General features: G+C 59.7%; 1 protein-coding gene and 1 long non-coding RNA gene across 4 annotated transcripts in view; one reads left to right on the top strand and one right to left on the bottom strand.

Moving 5' to 3' along the window:
* LOC125929157 (uncharacterized) overlaps positions 1-7,843 on the top strand; it is a 9,152-nt gene extending 1,309 nt beyond the window's left edge. Inside the window, exons 2-3 of the long non-coding RNA XR_007459813.1 lie at positions 6,913-7,143; positions 7,586-7,843. This is a non-coding gene — a long non-coding RNA (uncharacterized LOC125929157). The remainder of the gene's footprint in view (positions 1-6,912; positions 7,144-7,585) is intronic.
* Positions 1-14,243, bottom strand: part of WIZ (WIZ zinc finger) — a 25,139-nt gene extending 10,896 nt beyond the window's left edge. For all 3 annotated transcript variants that reach the window (XM_049640086.1, XM_049640085.1, XM_049640087.1), the window contains exons 1-4: positions 13,260-14,243; positions 8,259-8,331; positions 4,297-6,434; positions 2,773-3,096 (exon numbers count right to left, since the gene is read on the bottom strand). In XM_049640086.1, coding sequence (XP_049496043.1) covers positions 2,773-3,096; positions 4,297-6,434; positions 8,259-8,331; positions 13,260-13,464 — 2,740 coding nt within the window. In that variant the 5' untranslated portion in view covers positions 13,465-14,243. The remainder of the gene's footprint in view (positions 1-2,772; positions 3,097-4,296; positions 6,435-8,258; positions 8,332-13,259) is intronic.
* Between the last annotated feature and the right edge of the window lie 1,495 nt (positions 14,244-15,738).

Here is a 15,738-nt window from a genome sequence, read left to right on the forward strand (position 1 = left end):
GGCCGCGGGGCCCGGGCTCGGGGGGCTGGGCGGGGGCGCCCCAGCGGGCGCGCGCTCCCGGGCGCCCCCCGCGCGCGGCCCCGCCGCCGCCTTGCTCTCCGCTTTTGTCACTCGGCACTGGGCGGTGGAGGCGGCCATCTTGGCTCCGGCGCACGCGGGGCGGCCGCCCCAGGCGGGAGCAGCCGAGCGCCGAGCGCCGAGCGCCGCCGCCGAGCCCGCTCCGTTCCGCCCCGCCCCTCGGGGCGCACCCAGTGTGGCCGGCCGAGCGCCGAGCGCCGCGAGCGAAACACTTGTCCCGGCCCAGCGGGCCGGCGGGGGGGGGGCGGGGGATGGGGCCGGACCCTCAGGGAGCCGCCTGCACACCGGCTCGCGGAAGCACACAAGCCACGCTCGGCCCGGCTGCCAACTGCACCCCTGGCCTGGACGGGCTGGGACACTCTTCCCCAACCCTGGACATTCCTAAGGCTAGAATGGGAATCCTCGGGCCACAAGCATTTGCCTTAACAGCATTCAGGCTCCTGGAGCCCCGACGCCTGGAGCTAGAAACTGCGCCGGGACCCTGTTCCTTTCCCTATCCTGGAAGACTGCCCTCCGTGTCGGAGATCCTGGAAGACACCAGATCCCAACTACGAGGATCCCACAACATCATCCTGGTATCCAAATGTCCCCGCCCCAGCCCCTCCGGCGCCGTCCCGCAATCCTACGGAACTCCCCACACGACCGCCGTCACCTCATTCCAGGCACAACCTGCTTCTCCCCGACACCAAACCGATCGCCCCCAGCTGGTCCCTGACAGCTGGGTGGGGCCAGAATCTGACCGTTGTCCCGCCCCCAACCTGGCACCCGCCCCCTACGGCTCACTTAGGTGGGAGATGCTTCTAAGAACAACTGTGCAGGGCAGGGCGGGTGCCAGGACCTAGCCTTAATCTTGGGCATCCTTCCTCAAGGCAAGACTTCCAGGATCTTCTGAATCACTCATTAACGGCCCTCCTGCTCACCAGGTGTTAACTGGAAGACTGATCAGGGCCTCCCCTCCTACGGACAAGGCTAGGGCAGTACCAGACTGAATCCTGGCACCCCAATGGCTTGGCCGGATCCATCAGCACATAACTAGGGGCTGGCACATTGGTCTTCTCCTAGGAACAAGTGGACCAAAGCTGAACCTGACTGCTGAGCACATGCTACCATCCCTGGGTGGCCTGACCCAGGCACGAAGTAAGGAGTGTGAGCCTGACATTCAGGCCTCTACCTGAGTGACAGAAAAAGAAGGCAGCAGGGCTGGAACTTACAAACTACCTCCTGTGCCTCCCAGTCAACCTCAGAGCCAGCTCCACTTCTCAGCCACCCCTGAGAAACCACAAACCTAGCCAGGTGTGTGAGCTGAATGCCTGGGGACAGCCTTCAGCAGAGGCAAGAAGACTGAGGTCACATCCCTACAGTCTCTTTCGAAACTGTGACCTCCACCAACCACTATGCCCTTTCTGTGCCTTAGTCTTATCCAAGGAGGAGAGGGGCTTTGATAGTGCCACCCTCCACTTTGCAGACCCTCAGGTCTCCTTCACCAGTAAGGGGGCTTACAGATGAGTCTAGTGGAGGTCAGAGTACAGATCTAGGTAGGACCCTGGAAGCTGCAGGTAGGAGAAACAGAAGGAAACTCAGCCCCAAGCAGCCCCTGGACAGTTCCCCCTGTTCAGGGACCTCCTGCATTCCCCAGAGCCCACCTATTCCTCACTGCCCAGTTCTCTGCTTCAAGATTCAGTAAGGGCTCCCACAAAGTCAGCCGTTGCAAGGCTGGGGCCTTCACCTTTCTGCCCCCTCAGTGGTGCCCATTCCCAGGCTCCTTCACCAAAATATTACTTCTGGATTTCCCAAGCCATCCTCCCCTGGAGAGACCACCGAACATGGTTCAGAAGTCTCACTCTGTTGCTTTGTGGCTGTGTGGCAAAGCAGAGGACCCACAGTCTCTCTCTCCGTAAAACCAGAACACAACAATCCTTAGCTGCACTGAATTGTTTTGAGGCGTAAATACGATGAAACTTTAGTATACACAAGCACTCAAGTTACGGGAGGGGTTATAAATGCTGCCGGACAAAGTAGGCACCAATGAAAATCTAGAATGTGGACTCTAGATCTGCAGTGTCTGAGCGAATTGCAACTAACCTTGCACTAGCCACATTTCAAGTGCTCAACAGCCATAGGCGGCCAGTGGTGGCCTATAGAACACGTATCTAGAGAACCTTTCCATCTCAGAAAGTTCTATCGGAAAGCACTGCTCTAGATAGAAGACGTTTTTAAGACCAAGAGTGGTAGAGCCTGACTTGTCTAGGGTTTCAAATCCCAGCTCTGCCACTTCTGTGTGTCCCTGGGCAAATTAATGAATTTCGTTGTGCCTCAGTTTCCTTATCTGTAAAATGGGGATTATAATAACACCAGCCTTATATCGTTGTTGTCAGGATATAAATAAGTTTGTGTTTGTAAAGTGCTTAGAACCTATCTGGTTCCTAGTAAGAGCTGAATAAGCATGCATTAAAGTCACTGTCAGGCAGGGCAGGGACTAACTGGATCCAGAAGCAGTCTTGGCCCAGCCCCTGAGTAAAAGAGAAATAACCCCTACATGGTAGGGCAGTTGTGAGGACAGTTGTCAACATACTTTGAAAAGTGACTTGAAACCCTCCCAGGAAAGCAGAGTGGCTGACCCCCTCATACCCCCCATCTCTCTGGGCCCCTGAGGAGGGTCAGGGCCCCAACCCCCTCTGCACCCTCTCCCCTTACCATCTCCGTAGGCTGGCCCAGGGTCCTCAGCCCAGGTGGGTGGAAAGGGCACTGCAAGAGGTAAGCGGGGCCGGCGGGAGGTCAGGAAGCCGCTAGGCGACCCCCCAGGCTCGCAGCCCAGGGGGCTGGGGGGCCGCTCAGCAGCCGAGGTGGCCAGCAGCTCTTGTAGAATGTTGATGGGTGACACGGTGAGCTCCCAGTTAGTGATGCCAAAGTCACGCAGGTGGGCCCGGGCATGACTGGAAAGGCCGGCCCGGGTGTCGAAGCCAGCCCCACAGAAGTCACAGCGCATCAGGCTGAAGGTGCCTGGGTCGAAGTTAGCCACTGTGGAGGGAGAGAGGACATGGGCTGCCTGGAGGGGTGACTCTCTGGCCCCAGCCATCCCCGTTCCCAGGGGTTCTCACCCTCCACCCTCCACTCTCCACAGATCACACAGCCAGTGCCATCCCTGACCCGGGACACCTCCCTTTCCCATTCACACTCCTGCCTGTGTGAGCTCACACATCCTCCCGCAATTCCTGCTCCAAGAAGCCTTATGTGCCTGGCCTTCCAGATTTCCCCCTACTTAGCTCTCGCATCAGGGACTCCACCCTCAGAAACTTCTCTAGTTGTGGATTTGCAATCTTTTGGGTGAACGTTCGATTAAGAGCCTTCTCGTGTCTACAGTACACGCCTATTTTTGCTCACTGTCACTCCAGTGCTGTCAGTTAAATCTTTGTTGAATGAAGAAATGGCCAAATGGATGGGATCCCCTCCCCTAGGAGTCTGCTTCCCCCCCCCCCCCCCCCCCCCCAACAGCCCCAGGCAGAGTCAGGGACCTCCTCTCAGCTTCCCCAGCCCCTGGCTTTCCCCATCACAGCCCTGGTCACTCACCACCATAACTGCCTGGTTTTGTGGCTGTCTGCCCCCGACCCTGACCCCCAGTGTACGCGCACACATGCACGCATGCGCACACACGCTCTCAAACACCACACCAGCACCTCCCCCAAGTGGGATCCACGTTCGCCAGCGTCAGAAGCACCCAGGGCAATCCTGTTGGAGATAGATCTCCAGAATCAGAACCCTGGTCCTGGGAATCTGCATAGCTCACAGGCTGCCCTGGGGTTTCTGAGGCCGGCCAGGGTCCCACACTCCTATTACTGGGCCGGGAACTCCAAGAGAGCAGGGACTGCTATTTCCTTCCCTGCTGTGCCCCCAAATGCCCGGAACAGAGGGGACCTCTCTCAATAAATATTCGCTGAGTGAAGACATTAGTGAAATTCCCTGCCTGGGGCTGCCTCCTCTGCCCATACTCCTTCCTCCAGCTGCTGGAAGGGCCAGGGCATCGGGGCGTCCCCACACCTCCACCGATGCAGTGGCCTTTGCCGCGGCTCCCAGTCTTCCAGAAGGGGAGGCCCTGACTTCCCCCTGCTTGGTGCTATGGGAGGACTTAGAGTGAGGGTTGCTCGGTTCAGAGCTCAGCTGCCCAGCTGCACGTCTCGCGGGCCTCGGAGGGAGGTGGGTGCCAGAGCGAAGCCGCCCTACCTTTTTTCTTCTTCTTCTGGAAGGAGAACCTGCGCTCAATGGCCTTCACCTCCTCGGCAGAGATGAAATGCCGCACATTGTAGCTGACGCCCACACGGTTCAGGTGGCCCCGGACGTGGTTGGCCAAGCCGATACCGTTGTGGAAGCGATCCGGGCAGTAGGGGCACTTCCGCTCCTCATGCTTCAGTGCCACCGCCGGGTCCCCATCCAAGAGCGCGTCCAGCCCCAGCGGGCTGCCCAATGGCGCGTCCAGGAGCAAGAAGTCCAGGGGGTGAGTGCCCCCCAGCCCCAGCTCCTCGGGCTGCAGCTGTGGGGGCACCCGGGTTGCTGCAGCCATGACCTGTGGCCCCAGCTTTGCCACCAGCACAACGGGCACCATCCCTCGGAGCTGCTGCCGCTGTGCCCGAGAGGCCTCAGCTGCCCTCAGAGCTTTTCGGAAAGTCCGCTTCAGGTCCAGGGCCAGCTGTGGGATGAGGCCAGGGGAAGCTAGGGGTGGAAAGACCCCATTTTCAGGGGAAAAGTCCATTTCCGAGGCCAGCGGTATGTCTTCCTCCTCCTCTTCGCTCCAAGGGTGTCTCCGGTCCCCCAGCTGGCCTGGGAGCCCCTGCGGGTGGACCACGCTCTTGTTTCTACCGGGATGTAAGGAGTAGGGGGCAGATGCGAGAGGTGAGGGGAAGGCTGGCCTTCCCAGGGGCCTCTGATCTGAGCCGCGCAGAAGTGGCTTTGACAGTGGGAAATCCCTCATGCCTAGCTGCTGGCAGCCTGCGCCAAAGGCCAGGCTGGGGTCATATCCAGCAGGGTTCTCCTGCCACGTGGGGGCCAAGAGCGGCTCAGCTTTGCCAAAGTAGTCCTCGGCAGCATCAGGGAAGCGGGCATATGCCTCCTGGCTGGTGCCCGGCTGGCTGGCAGGGTCCTCCTCAAAAGCCTCGGCATCCTCCTCCCAGTGGGGGTGGGCATGCGCGAGCCTCATGTGCTCCCTGAGCAGGCTCTCGCTGGGCGCGGGGAAGCCACAGAAAACGCAGCCACTGAGCCCCGAGGAGCCTCGGTAGGGTCGATAGGCGAGGGCGGTGGCATCAGGGCCCGGGCTGCCGGCCCCGCTGCCGCCCCCAAAGGGCTCCCTGGCGGGCTGGCCCGGGAGCTCACGCACGTGCAGCTTGGCATGCTGCACAAAGGCCTTGGAGGAATTGGTGCCAAAGATGCACTTGGGGCACTGCAGCCGTGCCTCCCGGCCCTCATCTCCCGGGACCTGCTTCAGTTTCTGGATCTCTTCAATGATCTTCTCCCGGGAGGCCTGGTGCAGCTGGCGGTGCTGCTCCAGGGCACTGGGGTCCGCAAAGGCCCAGCCACACTCTCCACAGGCCAGCGGGGCCAAGTCGGCGGGGGGCTCCTGGCCCGGGGCTCGGCGGTGCTGGCTCATGTGCTCCAGAAGGTGCTCCTTCTGCTTAAAGTAGATGCTGCACTCGATGCACGGGAACACGGCCGGCTCCTCGTCCTCGTCCTCATCTGGGCTGGCCACCCCCTTGGCCACCTCCTCCAGCAGCTCGCACAGGTAGGGCCCCGTCCGGACCGGGGCCAGCAGCGGCTGGAGCCGCTCCACGGACGCCTCCGAGTTCACTGTCCAGGTCTGTGTGGCCACCTCCGAGGCCGACCTGGGCAGGCCCCAGTCGGATGGCTGGGCCAGCCCTTCAAGGTCTGCCAGGTGCTCCCTAGTGTCCACCACCGTCACATCCAGTGACTTAGCGCTATCTTCTACTGGCACGAGCACCGTCCTGAAGGAGGTGAGGGGCAGGGGCTGGGGTGGCAGGTCCCGGTGCAGCCCTGCATCCTGGGGTGGGGCCTGCTCATCTGTGTCCCGGAGCCAGTCGAACCTGGGGTGGCCCCGGGAGGCCTTCTCCAAGAGCTTCGGTTCACCCTGATGGTGCAAGAACCTTCTAGAGCCCTCGAGCTCAATGTGGGGTTTCATGGTTCTCACAATGACCGAGTCCTCGAACCTCTGCTCAGATGTGAGGCCCTCCCTGGCTTCCTGGACCAGGGGGTGCTCCCAGGTCCCCTGGCCATCAGGGGGGCCAGGGAAGTGGCCCAGGAGGTGGGGTGGTGGGGAGCCCGGCTGGAAGTCCAGGCTGCCTCCATCCCAGCAACTGCAAGGAAGTGCCAATTGGGACAGGTTAGCCATGGGACTCAGTCTCCCTTCCTTGGGCAGGGGAGGGGATCCTCGCAGGCTCTGAGACAAGCCCCGGAGACCCAGCCCAAGGGCAACCTCAGAGGGGCCGGGAACATGGAGGTGAGGGTGGGGAGGTATGGGGAGTGCGGGTGGCGCGTCCAGAGCTGTTAGACCAGAAAACACATCCAGCTCCCAGGCTGCACCTGTCTATATAGCCCAGCCCCATTGCATGGTGGGAGAGTGTACAGGGTCTATCAGGGGTCACACCAGGGTCACAAGGCATGTCCTCAAGTCTGGTGGCACAGTCAACTCTCATCTGTCCCCCAGGAGGGCCCAAGGCTCTGATCTGTGCCCCCAAACTGGGGTGAGTTAGTTCATCTAGTCTCACCTCTCCAGCAAATTTGGTGCAACTCTGTGGCGTAAACAACTCAAGGGAATGCACTTTTCCCCTGCAGCTCCCTTCCAGGAAGGGTGGAGTCAGGAATGGTGGAAGGATCCTGCTCAGCCTCTAGCCCCAAGGACCCTGGCCTTCTTTGGGGGAAGGGGGAAGGCGAAGCAACCTCACCGGGCCTCAGTTTTCCAATCCTACAAATGGGGACGAGTCCCAAAAACCAGGAGCCTCTGTGTCCTTATGCAGCACCTAAGGAGCTTTCTCGTATCCATAATCAAAGGAAAGTTTACATGAGGTATGTGCTCATTTAAATAATCACAGCTGTGGGGCGCCTGGGTGGCTTGGTTGGTTAAGCACCCGACTTTGGCTCAGGTCACGATCTTGCGGTTGGTGGGTTCGAGCCCCGTGTCAGACTCTGTGCTGACAGCTCAGAGCCTGGAGCCTGGAGCCTGCTTCGGATTCTGTTTCTCCCTCTCTCTCTGCCCCTCCCCCACTCACGCTCCATCTCTCTCTGTCTCTCAAAAATGGATAAATGTTAAAAAAAAAATTTGTTGTAAACAATCACAGCTACGATCCTTCAAATGGGGGCCTTGACCCCATGAAGTGTAAGGAGAGGAGGACACAGCTCAGTGCTGGGGGGAATGCTTCGCTTCACTAGATGCCTGGCTCCTGGTGAGCCCGCAGTCAACATGGGTTCTTCTTATCACTGTCCCTGATAAATCTCCCTTTGTTTTCAGGACCCTGACTCCAAGAGGGGCTATCGATCGTGTCCACCAAACAGGTGAACACATGGCTCCACCAAGAGGCTGAGCGGAAAGCAGGGGGTCACCTCTCTCAGCCCCATCGGTGACATGTGATACTACCAGGACCATCCCCCCAGGGCCATGGCAAAGATTCAGTGGGGTAAACCTGTGCCAAAGCTATCATTTAACCCGGTACAAATATTATTTGCATATTAGCACCCACCAAGACTTAATACAGGGTCCCTGCTGTCACCACTGCTGTCACTTCCTGCTCCTGTCCCACCTCCCTTGGGTCCTCAAGGCCAGCTTGTGAGATGCATCTTAGGGACTCTATTTTGCAGATGGGGAAACTGAGGCTTAGAGAGGCCTGGCATCAGGCTAAGGGCCACCTGGCAGAGACAGGACTCCAAGGGTCTAACCTTCAGGCTCCTGTCCCTCTGGCCCTGCTCCTGGCAGGGATAATGAGAGTTGACTGTCTGTGTTCATCCCAGTCTTCCCCACCCCCTGCACACGCCCAGGGGCTTGTCTGCCGGGAGCCACCTCCTCCTTCCTGGCCTCCTGATTCCCTCCTTTCCCCTTCTCACTCCCCAGGGGGCTTCTTTTGGGCCTAGGCACATCCTGCTTGCCCCCCTGCCCTCCCTGACGTCAGGGCCAGCGTGGCACTCACCAGCTGCTGATCCGATGGGTGGCGGAGGTGGCACGGGGGAGGGCTTCGCTGAGGCCGGGATGGGGCTGCCCGTCTGCAACAGAGAGGGGAGACCCTGAGGGGCTGGGGTCCCCCTGGCCGGGGTCCTTCACAACACCCCAGCTCCGGGAGCCCTGCCGGGCACCTCGGAAGGGCCTAGCTGGCTCCCCACCCCTCTCCCCTGAGAGGCCTTTGGCCTCTGCACTCCTGAGCCTTGAAAGGGGTTTCTTTGGAAGAGTCTCTTGGGGGACCCATGGGGTATCCTGCCTTTAACCCTCCTCTCTTTGCCCCCACCCAGCAACCAGGGTGATTTTTAAAAATCACACCCTGGTTAAAACTCACCTGACCTCTCATCATACCTATAATAAAAGCCAGATTCCCAACCACTACCTGCAAAGCCCTGAGAGGTCGGACCTCCACAGCAGGTCTCTCCAGCCTCAGCTCCCTGTCTTTGACCTTCACTCACTCTGTCCTGGCTCCTCTTGATGCTTCAAGCTCACCCAACCCTTTCTGGCCCCAGGGCCTTTGCATTGGCTATTTCTTCTGTCTGGAGAGTCCTTCCCTGGCCACTGACCAAAGTGAGCCCCTATGACTTTCTCTCTTGTCTCCTGTTTCATTTCTGTCTTCGAACTCTCTGAAATTGCCTTGTTCCACTATGGATGACTGCTTTCCCCGAGTCCCTGCAAACAGGTAAGCTCCCCCTGAGGGCAGGGACTTTTTCAGCCTCCTTCACTGCTGCATCCCAGTGCCTGGCACACAGCAAGTGTGCAACCAATAGTCGCCAGTTGATGAGTGAGGAGCCCTAAGCCCGAGCTGCAAAGGGCCTATCCCTGCCTCCCAGGCCCCCTTCCAGGCCTCAGTCCTAGAATCAAATCCCCTCCTGGGACCCCTTACACAGATAGAGCCAACTCTCCATTATCCGCCTGTGGAGCCAACGCCTGGAGCGACCACAGGAATCCTGGCCTGTGCCTCCTCTGCCCGCCGCACTCGCCTGACATGGGTGAACGTGCCAGTTGGGGTGCAGGCCAATTGCCTGGGCCAAGGTTAACACACGGGGGGAACTTGTGCCCCGTCCAGAGCCTGACAGATGCAATTGCTGGATTAACTTCAATTGGAGGATGGTCCAGGGCTAGCTCTTTGTCTGATCCCCCACGGTTCAATTTGCCCAGGAAATTGAGAGCTGACAGGAGCCAAAGAATTAAAAGTGCCATCAGGGATGATGTGGGGAATCAGAAAGTTGTGGTCACTGGCTGAGGGTCTTTCTGCTGAGCCTGAGAGAAGGGCTGTGACTGTCACATGGCCTCTGGAAGGGGAGGGTGGTGATGGGGGTACGTGAATTTGCATTTCTAGAGCAGTTTCTCAACTTCAGCACTATCCGCGTGTAGGGTCGGATGATTCTCTGTGTGGTGTAGGACACTGAGCGGCATCCCTGGCCTCTCCCCCCTGGGTGCCAGGAGCACCACCCACCCGCCCCCCCGGCCCCCAGCCCCTGGCCCTACCATCGTGACAACCAAAAATGTCTACAGACATTGCAAAAGGCCCCTTGCAGGCAGAACCGCCCCCCATTTGAGGACCCCTAGAGTAGACGGATGGGGAGCAGGGCCAGACCAGGGGTACACTTGACTGCAGGGGCCAGTGTCAGGGCGGAAGGATGAGGTGCATGTTGAAGGTGTGAGGGTTGGGAAAGCAAGGCCTGGACCACCCAAGGGACAGAGATCTCAAAAAATGGGGTCTCTTGAGAACACAGGAGTCATAAATGTGAGCTACTCAGGGGAGGGCAAGCAATTCAGTGGCACCAAGCCCCGCACAGCCTAGAGGTGCAGGTCTGAGGGTGCGGGCATCCTGCTTCTGAGATTCTGGGACCCCAGCTCTGGAGATTCTGGGCGTCCCAGATTCGTTGATTCTGTGATTGGCGTTGTCTAAGGATTCCATGAGCCAGGGGGCTGTGTTGGCCTCTTTGAGCAGCTCCAGCGAGGCTCCTATTTTTAGTGGCAGCATTTTGGAGGAAGCAGGCCAAGCAGGGCCCCGTGTCCAAGACACCTGGGGGCTGGGGGGCTTGCCCAGAGGCCTCCATGGCCAGAGGGGATCCAGAAGTCCCTACAGGTCTGACGAGGTGCCCAGATGCAGCCCTTGGCAGTGGCCATGCCAAGGGGCCCTCATGGACTCCTGCTATCTTGGGGGTCCCCAAGAGGGTTTGAAAATGAGAGAAGGAAAATGAGAAGGGTGTCCACTTGCAGCTTGAACCCCAAGCCAGGCAGCTTGGCAAAGTGACCATGAATCTAGACTTTGGAGGCAGACAGATCCAAGTTCAAGGCCCAGTGGTGACTGAAGGGCACACCTTTCCCACCTGTTTCCTCCTCTGTATAAAGGGAACAGCTACCACCCATCTCACAGGGCCAGCGACGGATGCCAAGGAGATCACACAGTACATGCTCCATCCGGAGAGGCGGCGGTGGGAGGAAGGAAGGGCTGTGAGGGTGCCTGGGACGGGGGTCGGGGTTGGCTTGGAGGTATCCCAGGTTGGAAGCTGGAGGCTGGACCCAGAGCTCACTCCATGCTCTGATTTCCTCCCCAGCCTGGGTCCCCACGCAAGGGCAGAAATAGTATGTCGTTCATTCCCTGGCCCCCGGTCCCAATGCCAGGCACGCACCAGACTCCCATCAATCCTTGTGGACCATCTCAGCCCCCTAAGCCTTGGCTGCACCCAGGAGCCGAGGAGAGAGAGGCCAAACATCAGGCGGGGGCTGCAAGGAGGCTGTGGGGGCTCCAAGTCAATAGGCATAATGGAGGACAGAGAAGGCAGTGGACGCATCCGTGTGCAGACAGAGAAGTTTGGAAGTAGCCACTCCAGGGGTACCCTTGGGGGGCTCCAAGGGCAGGGGCAGGGTGAGGGAAGGCCCAGGCTTCAGGGTGGAACAGCAGCCCCAGAGGCTGTTCCTATTTATAGACATCACAAGACTCCTAGGGCAGGTGCCCAAGCCAGGAAGGGGGGTCGAGCAGGCTGAGAGGACAGCAGGGGAGGCGCTGCATCCCAAGCCCAGGCCCTCATCTAACCTCCAGGCTGTGACCCCCCCCCAACCAAGTCAAGCCACCCCTGCCCCAAGCCCCCATCCACTCAAGGACATCATTTAGGGTGGGCCTGGCCCCCTTTGGCAGCCACATCCCCCTCCTCTCCAGGCACATGCACTCTGGAGCCTGGCTGATTCCCTGGAGGGAGGGAGGACGCACCTACCTACTTACCTTCCCCCTCTCTCGCCAGACCTGGGGCTTCTGCCAGATAGAGAACTGACCGGTTCCTCAGAAGCAGAGAGGATTCTGGGACCCCAGACCCTGTTTCCCTGGAGCTCTCATAAAATCAAGGTCTCAGGCCTGCCCTGGCCAGTTACATGTCGTGGAACATGGCTCTCCTTCTGTCTGGGCCTTGGTTATGAGTGATCTAGAGGAGGGGATTGCTAATGTTCCCTGAGCACTGATACTCTGCCCTCAGTCTCACCCTGTCCCCTGCTGTGTAACACCTTCAGTAGCTACCCATTACTTCCATGCCATTGCATATGTGGAGCCTGATGCCTAGATGGCCCCTGCCTGTCTGTTCCTCATCCAGGACTCCTGGATGGCCCCCAGGCTGGGCCTCACCCACTGTAGCCACAGCGACTATGTCATAACACCTGGTAGCTGGTTTGTCTCCCAGCCAGATGGCAGGGTTCATGAGTGTGAGGGTGCTATATGTGTGTGGCCCCAAGAAGGTGCTCAGTAAATATCTGAATATCATGAGTATTGCTAAGGGTGAGCTGGGGGCAGGTCCAGGAAGACCAGGGCTGTCAAGCCAGGTTACCACCAGCTGTGGGATCATGGGCAACTAATTTAACCCTTCAGGGTCTAAGACTCCCCATCTCGAACATGGGATGATAATAATTGAGGCTACCCCAAGGAATCTTTTAAGAATGACATGAGATGATCACATAAAGGGCTTGGCATGTAGAAAACTCCTAATGAGGTACCCCGAGGTTCCTGGAAACCAAGGCCTGTAGGGCAGGCCAAGGAGATGAAGGGAGACATCTGGTGCATCAGCCTGCACTGCCCCCACCACTCTGCTGCTCCTGCCTGGTCCTTGAACACACCAGGCTCCGCCTCACCACAGGACCTTTGCGCCTGCTGTTTCCCCCACCTGGCTTGCCCTTCCCACCATTCTTTCAATGCTCCATTCAAATTCCACCCACTCAGGGAGGTTTCCCAGGTCCTCCGGGCATGATCCTAGCACTCTATGTAAAACTTTTACGGCACCTGTTACTACCTGCCCTCACGTTATTTATATAGTTGCTTATTGCCTGTCTCTCCTACTAGGATGTCAGGCCTCTTGTAGGAAGGGAGTTTTGCCTCTTTTGTTCATGGCTGTATCCCCAGCACCTAGAAAACATCCTGACACCATAGTAGTTGCTGAGTATTTAATGAATGAATAACAAATCTGGAGGTGGGGACAGTATGAGACCCCCTTCTGCTGGGTAAACTGAGGCACAAAGGGGTAGCTGGTGTCCCTGACTAGCCAGTCTCTCCCCGGCCACCAGAGGGCACAAGCTGTTTTAACCTGTGGCTCAGGAGCAGGACTCACCCACAGTGTAGCAAGAGGGAGCTGGAACAGACTGATGGGACTGGGGTACACCTGGGGAACAAGTGGGCTCTCAGGTCAGGATGCTCAGGGTGCTAAGCTGTGCACCTGTATCCAATTAACGAGCTCAGAAGAGGGAACCAGGCCGACCCGAGTTCAAGCCCCAGCTCCTTGCCACCCCCTGTGGGGGGAGGGCATTCATCGGGTCTGTTTTCACAACCATGAAATGGGAAAATAAGCAGAGCACAAAGAGAAGGCTCCGGACCCAAGCAGAATCAGAATCCCATCCCAACCCCTGCTGGGCTGGGTGACCTAGCCCTCTCTGAACCTCAGGGACCAGGCTGGATGCTCCCCCAGGGCCGCAGGGCCCACTCTCTTACCAGAAATGCCACTTCTGCCATCCAGAATGTCTCGGGGTCCCTCCTTGGTGACAGGCAGGTAATGGGTGGACCGGAAGATGCCACCTTCCCCCTCAGCAGCCTCGGCCCCACCTTCGATGTCTTCCCTCGGTGCTGGGCCGGGCAGTCTCTCGGGGCCACGAGGACGATCTGGGGCGGCCAGGCCGCCTGCCAGGGGCCCATCCATGGATGCTGTCTGCCTGGCTCCACTCAATTGCTGGTCTGGCTCAGCAAGGCATTGTAAGTCTGGGGGCAGAGAGACAGGTGCTCAGGAGAGGTGGGAAAGGGATGCTGCCTTAGTTTCTCCTACCTCGAAGTTCCAGTCCTCACCCTTGCTACTCAGTGCCTCAGTTTCCCTCCCAGCCCAAGAGAGCTAAGTAAATGGTGCTGAGGCCCTGTCCATATGCATTGTAACCCGGATGGCCCCTATCTCCCGTATGACTCAGTCTCCCCACGGGGAACTCCTCTTTACACAGCTCCTGCACTGTGCTGCCTCAGTTTACCCCATTTTTTACACATGCAAATTCATGGACCTTGTTTTCTTCCAGCATTCAACCTATCACTTCTCCCAGATGCCTCCTCTCACTCATGCTCCACTGCACTTTCCCCAATTGTGCTCTCACTTCCATGTACAAGCAGATCCTCTGTCCCTGCTTTAGCATGGATCCCAGCCACTTCTACACCCCGATCCTATACATTATCTCAAGTGCCCCCATCATTACCTCTGCACTTTTCCCACACTCTGACCCCTATCCTCGAAGGACCTTAGGGTTCTCCAGCATTAACCCTTCACCCTCACCCACAGCCTTAAGTGACCCCAGCATTAACCCCTTCTCTTCTCCCCAACACTCCCTCATGCATACCCAGCCTGGGCTTCTTCATCCCACCCTCCCAAGATTTCTCTAGTCTGCGGACAAAAACGACGGATGGGGCTCCTGGTCCAGAAATGAGGACCCTGGGGAGGCCGAGTGTGTGAGGGGGTGGGTGCTGTCCTCTCCACCTATAAATACCTTCAAGGTAACGGCGGAAAGTGAAGGGCAGGAATGAGGCGCCCTCCCCAGGGAGATGGTGGGGAGGCCGGGCCCAGGCAACCGGGGCGGGGCCCGGGCTCCAGGCCTGGCTGCAGGCGCTGCCCTCGGGGGCCTGGGGGCTCCCAGGGGGCCAGTCCGTGGCCTGGCAGTCGTGGCGGGGGTCCCTGCCCAGGCCCAGAGGAAGCACCTGCGGGTGCCCACCGGGTGGGCACTGCCCGCGGGGAACAGGCGGGACCGCAACTTCGGAGCACTTTGGCAGCGTGGGAAGGGGCCTCCCGCCTGGACACCCCCCGGGGGTCGCAGGGGTAGGGGCGACGCCGCGCCAGCGCACCCCTCGTTGGGTCAGGGTCCGGGAGACGCTCCCTCCGCCCGTGCACTTCGGGGCGGGAGACCCCGTGGGACGCGCCGAGGTGGGGGGGGGGACACCTGCCCCAAGACCCCCGCTCCTCCCCCCCACCGGAACGGCCCCGCCCCCGACCAGGCCCCGCCCCTGCAGGCCCCGCCCCCGCCCCCCGCCCCGGGGGGTCCCGCCTGTCCCGGCCCGGCCCTGGCCTCCCCCTCCCCGCTCCGGCTCCGCCCCGCCCGCGGGCTCCCCAGGCCGGGCCGGGCCTCACCGGGGAGGCGGCGCCGCCGGTCAGGCGCCGGGGTTCGAAGCTTCCCTCCTCGGTGCGGCCGTCGCTGCTGCTACCGCCGCTGCCGCTCCCGGTGCCGGTGCCGCGGCCTCCGCAGCCGCCGCCGCCTCCACCGCTCGGGGGACATTGTCCCTTTAAATCGCTCCCCCCGCCGCCCCGCCCCCCCGGCGCGCCGCCGTGACCTCAGCGCGACAGCCCCGCCGCGCCGCCATGATGGGGAGGTCCAGGCCCCCCCCCCCCTCCCCCCCCCCCCCCCCGTGCCGCCCGGGGTGGGGGGGCGGTCAGCGGGCGCGCCGCCATATTGGGAGTGGCCAGGCGGGTCACACTTAAAGGGCCCGCGCGGCCTGAGAGTCCAGGGAGAGGGTCTGTTTCCATGACAACACACTTGTCCCCCTGCCCCCAGTAGCTCCTCATCACCCTACTGGTTCTTCCAATGCTAGGCCTGCGAATAGCAGCAGAAGAGTGAGGAGGGGGCAGAGAAGTTCCCCCCTGAGTCATTTATAGGTCACTGAGAACTCCACCCAGCCAATCCTTATCCTTCAGTCCCTTGCCCCCAGTCGGCTACCTTCCAACCACAAGCCTTCTCCCTCCTTTCGCATTATCCACGCTGGACTTCAGCGCCTCCATGCCCCTAGAGCTGCCCTAGGTCCCCAATATTAAGCCCCTTTTCTCCATCCAACCCCAAGGATCACAGCCTCCAGAACTACCCCATTGTGAATACATAAGAAGTCTGTGGCCTTCTCCCATCCACCACCTATCCACACGTTCAACCACCCATTCATCTCCCCACTCATTCAT

The sequence above is a fragment of the Panthera uncia genome, chromosome A2 (assembly GCF_023721935.1).
Source record: "Panthera uncia isolate 11264 chromosome A2, Puncia_PCG_1.0, whole genome shotgun sequence".
Lineage (NCBI taxonomy): Eukaryota > Metazoa > Chordata > Mammalia > Carnivora > Felidae > Panthera > Panthera uncia.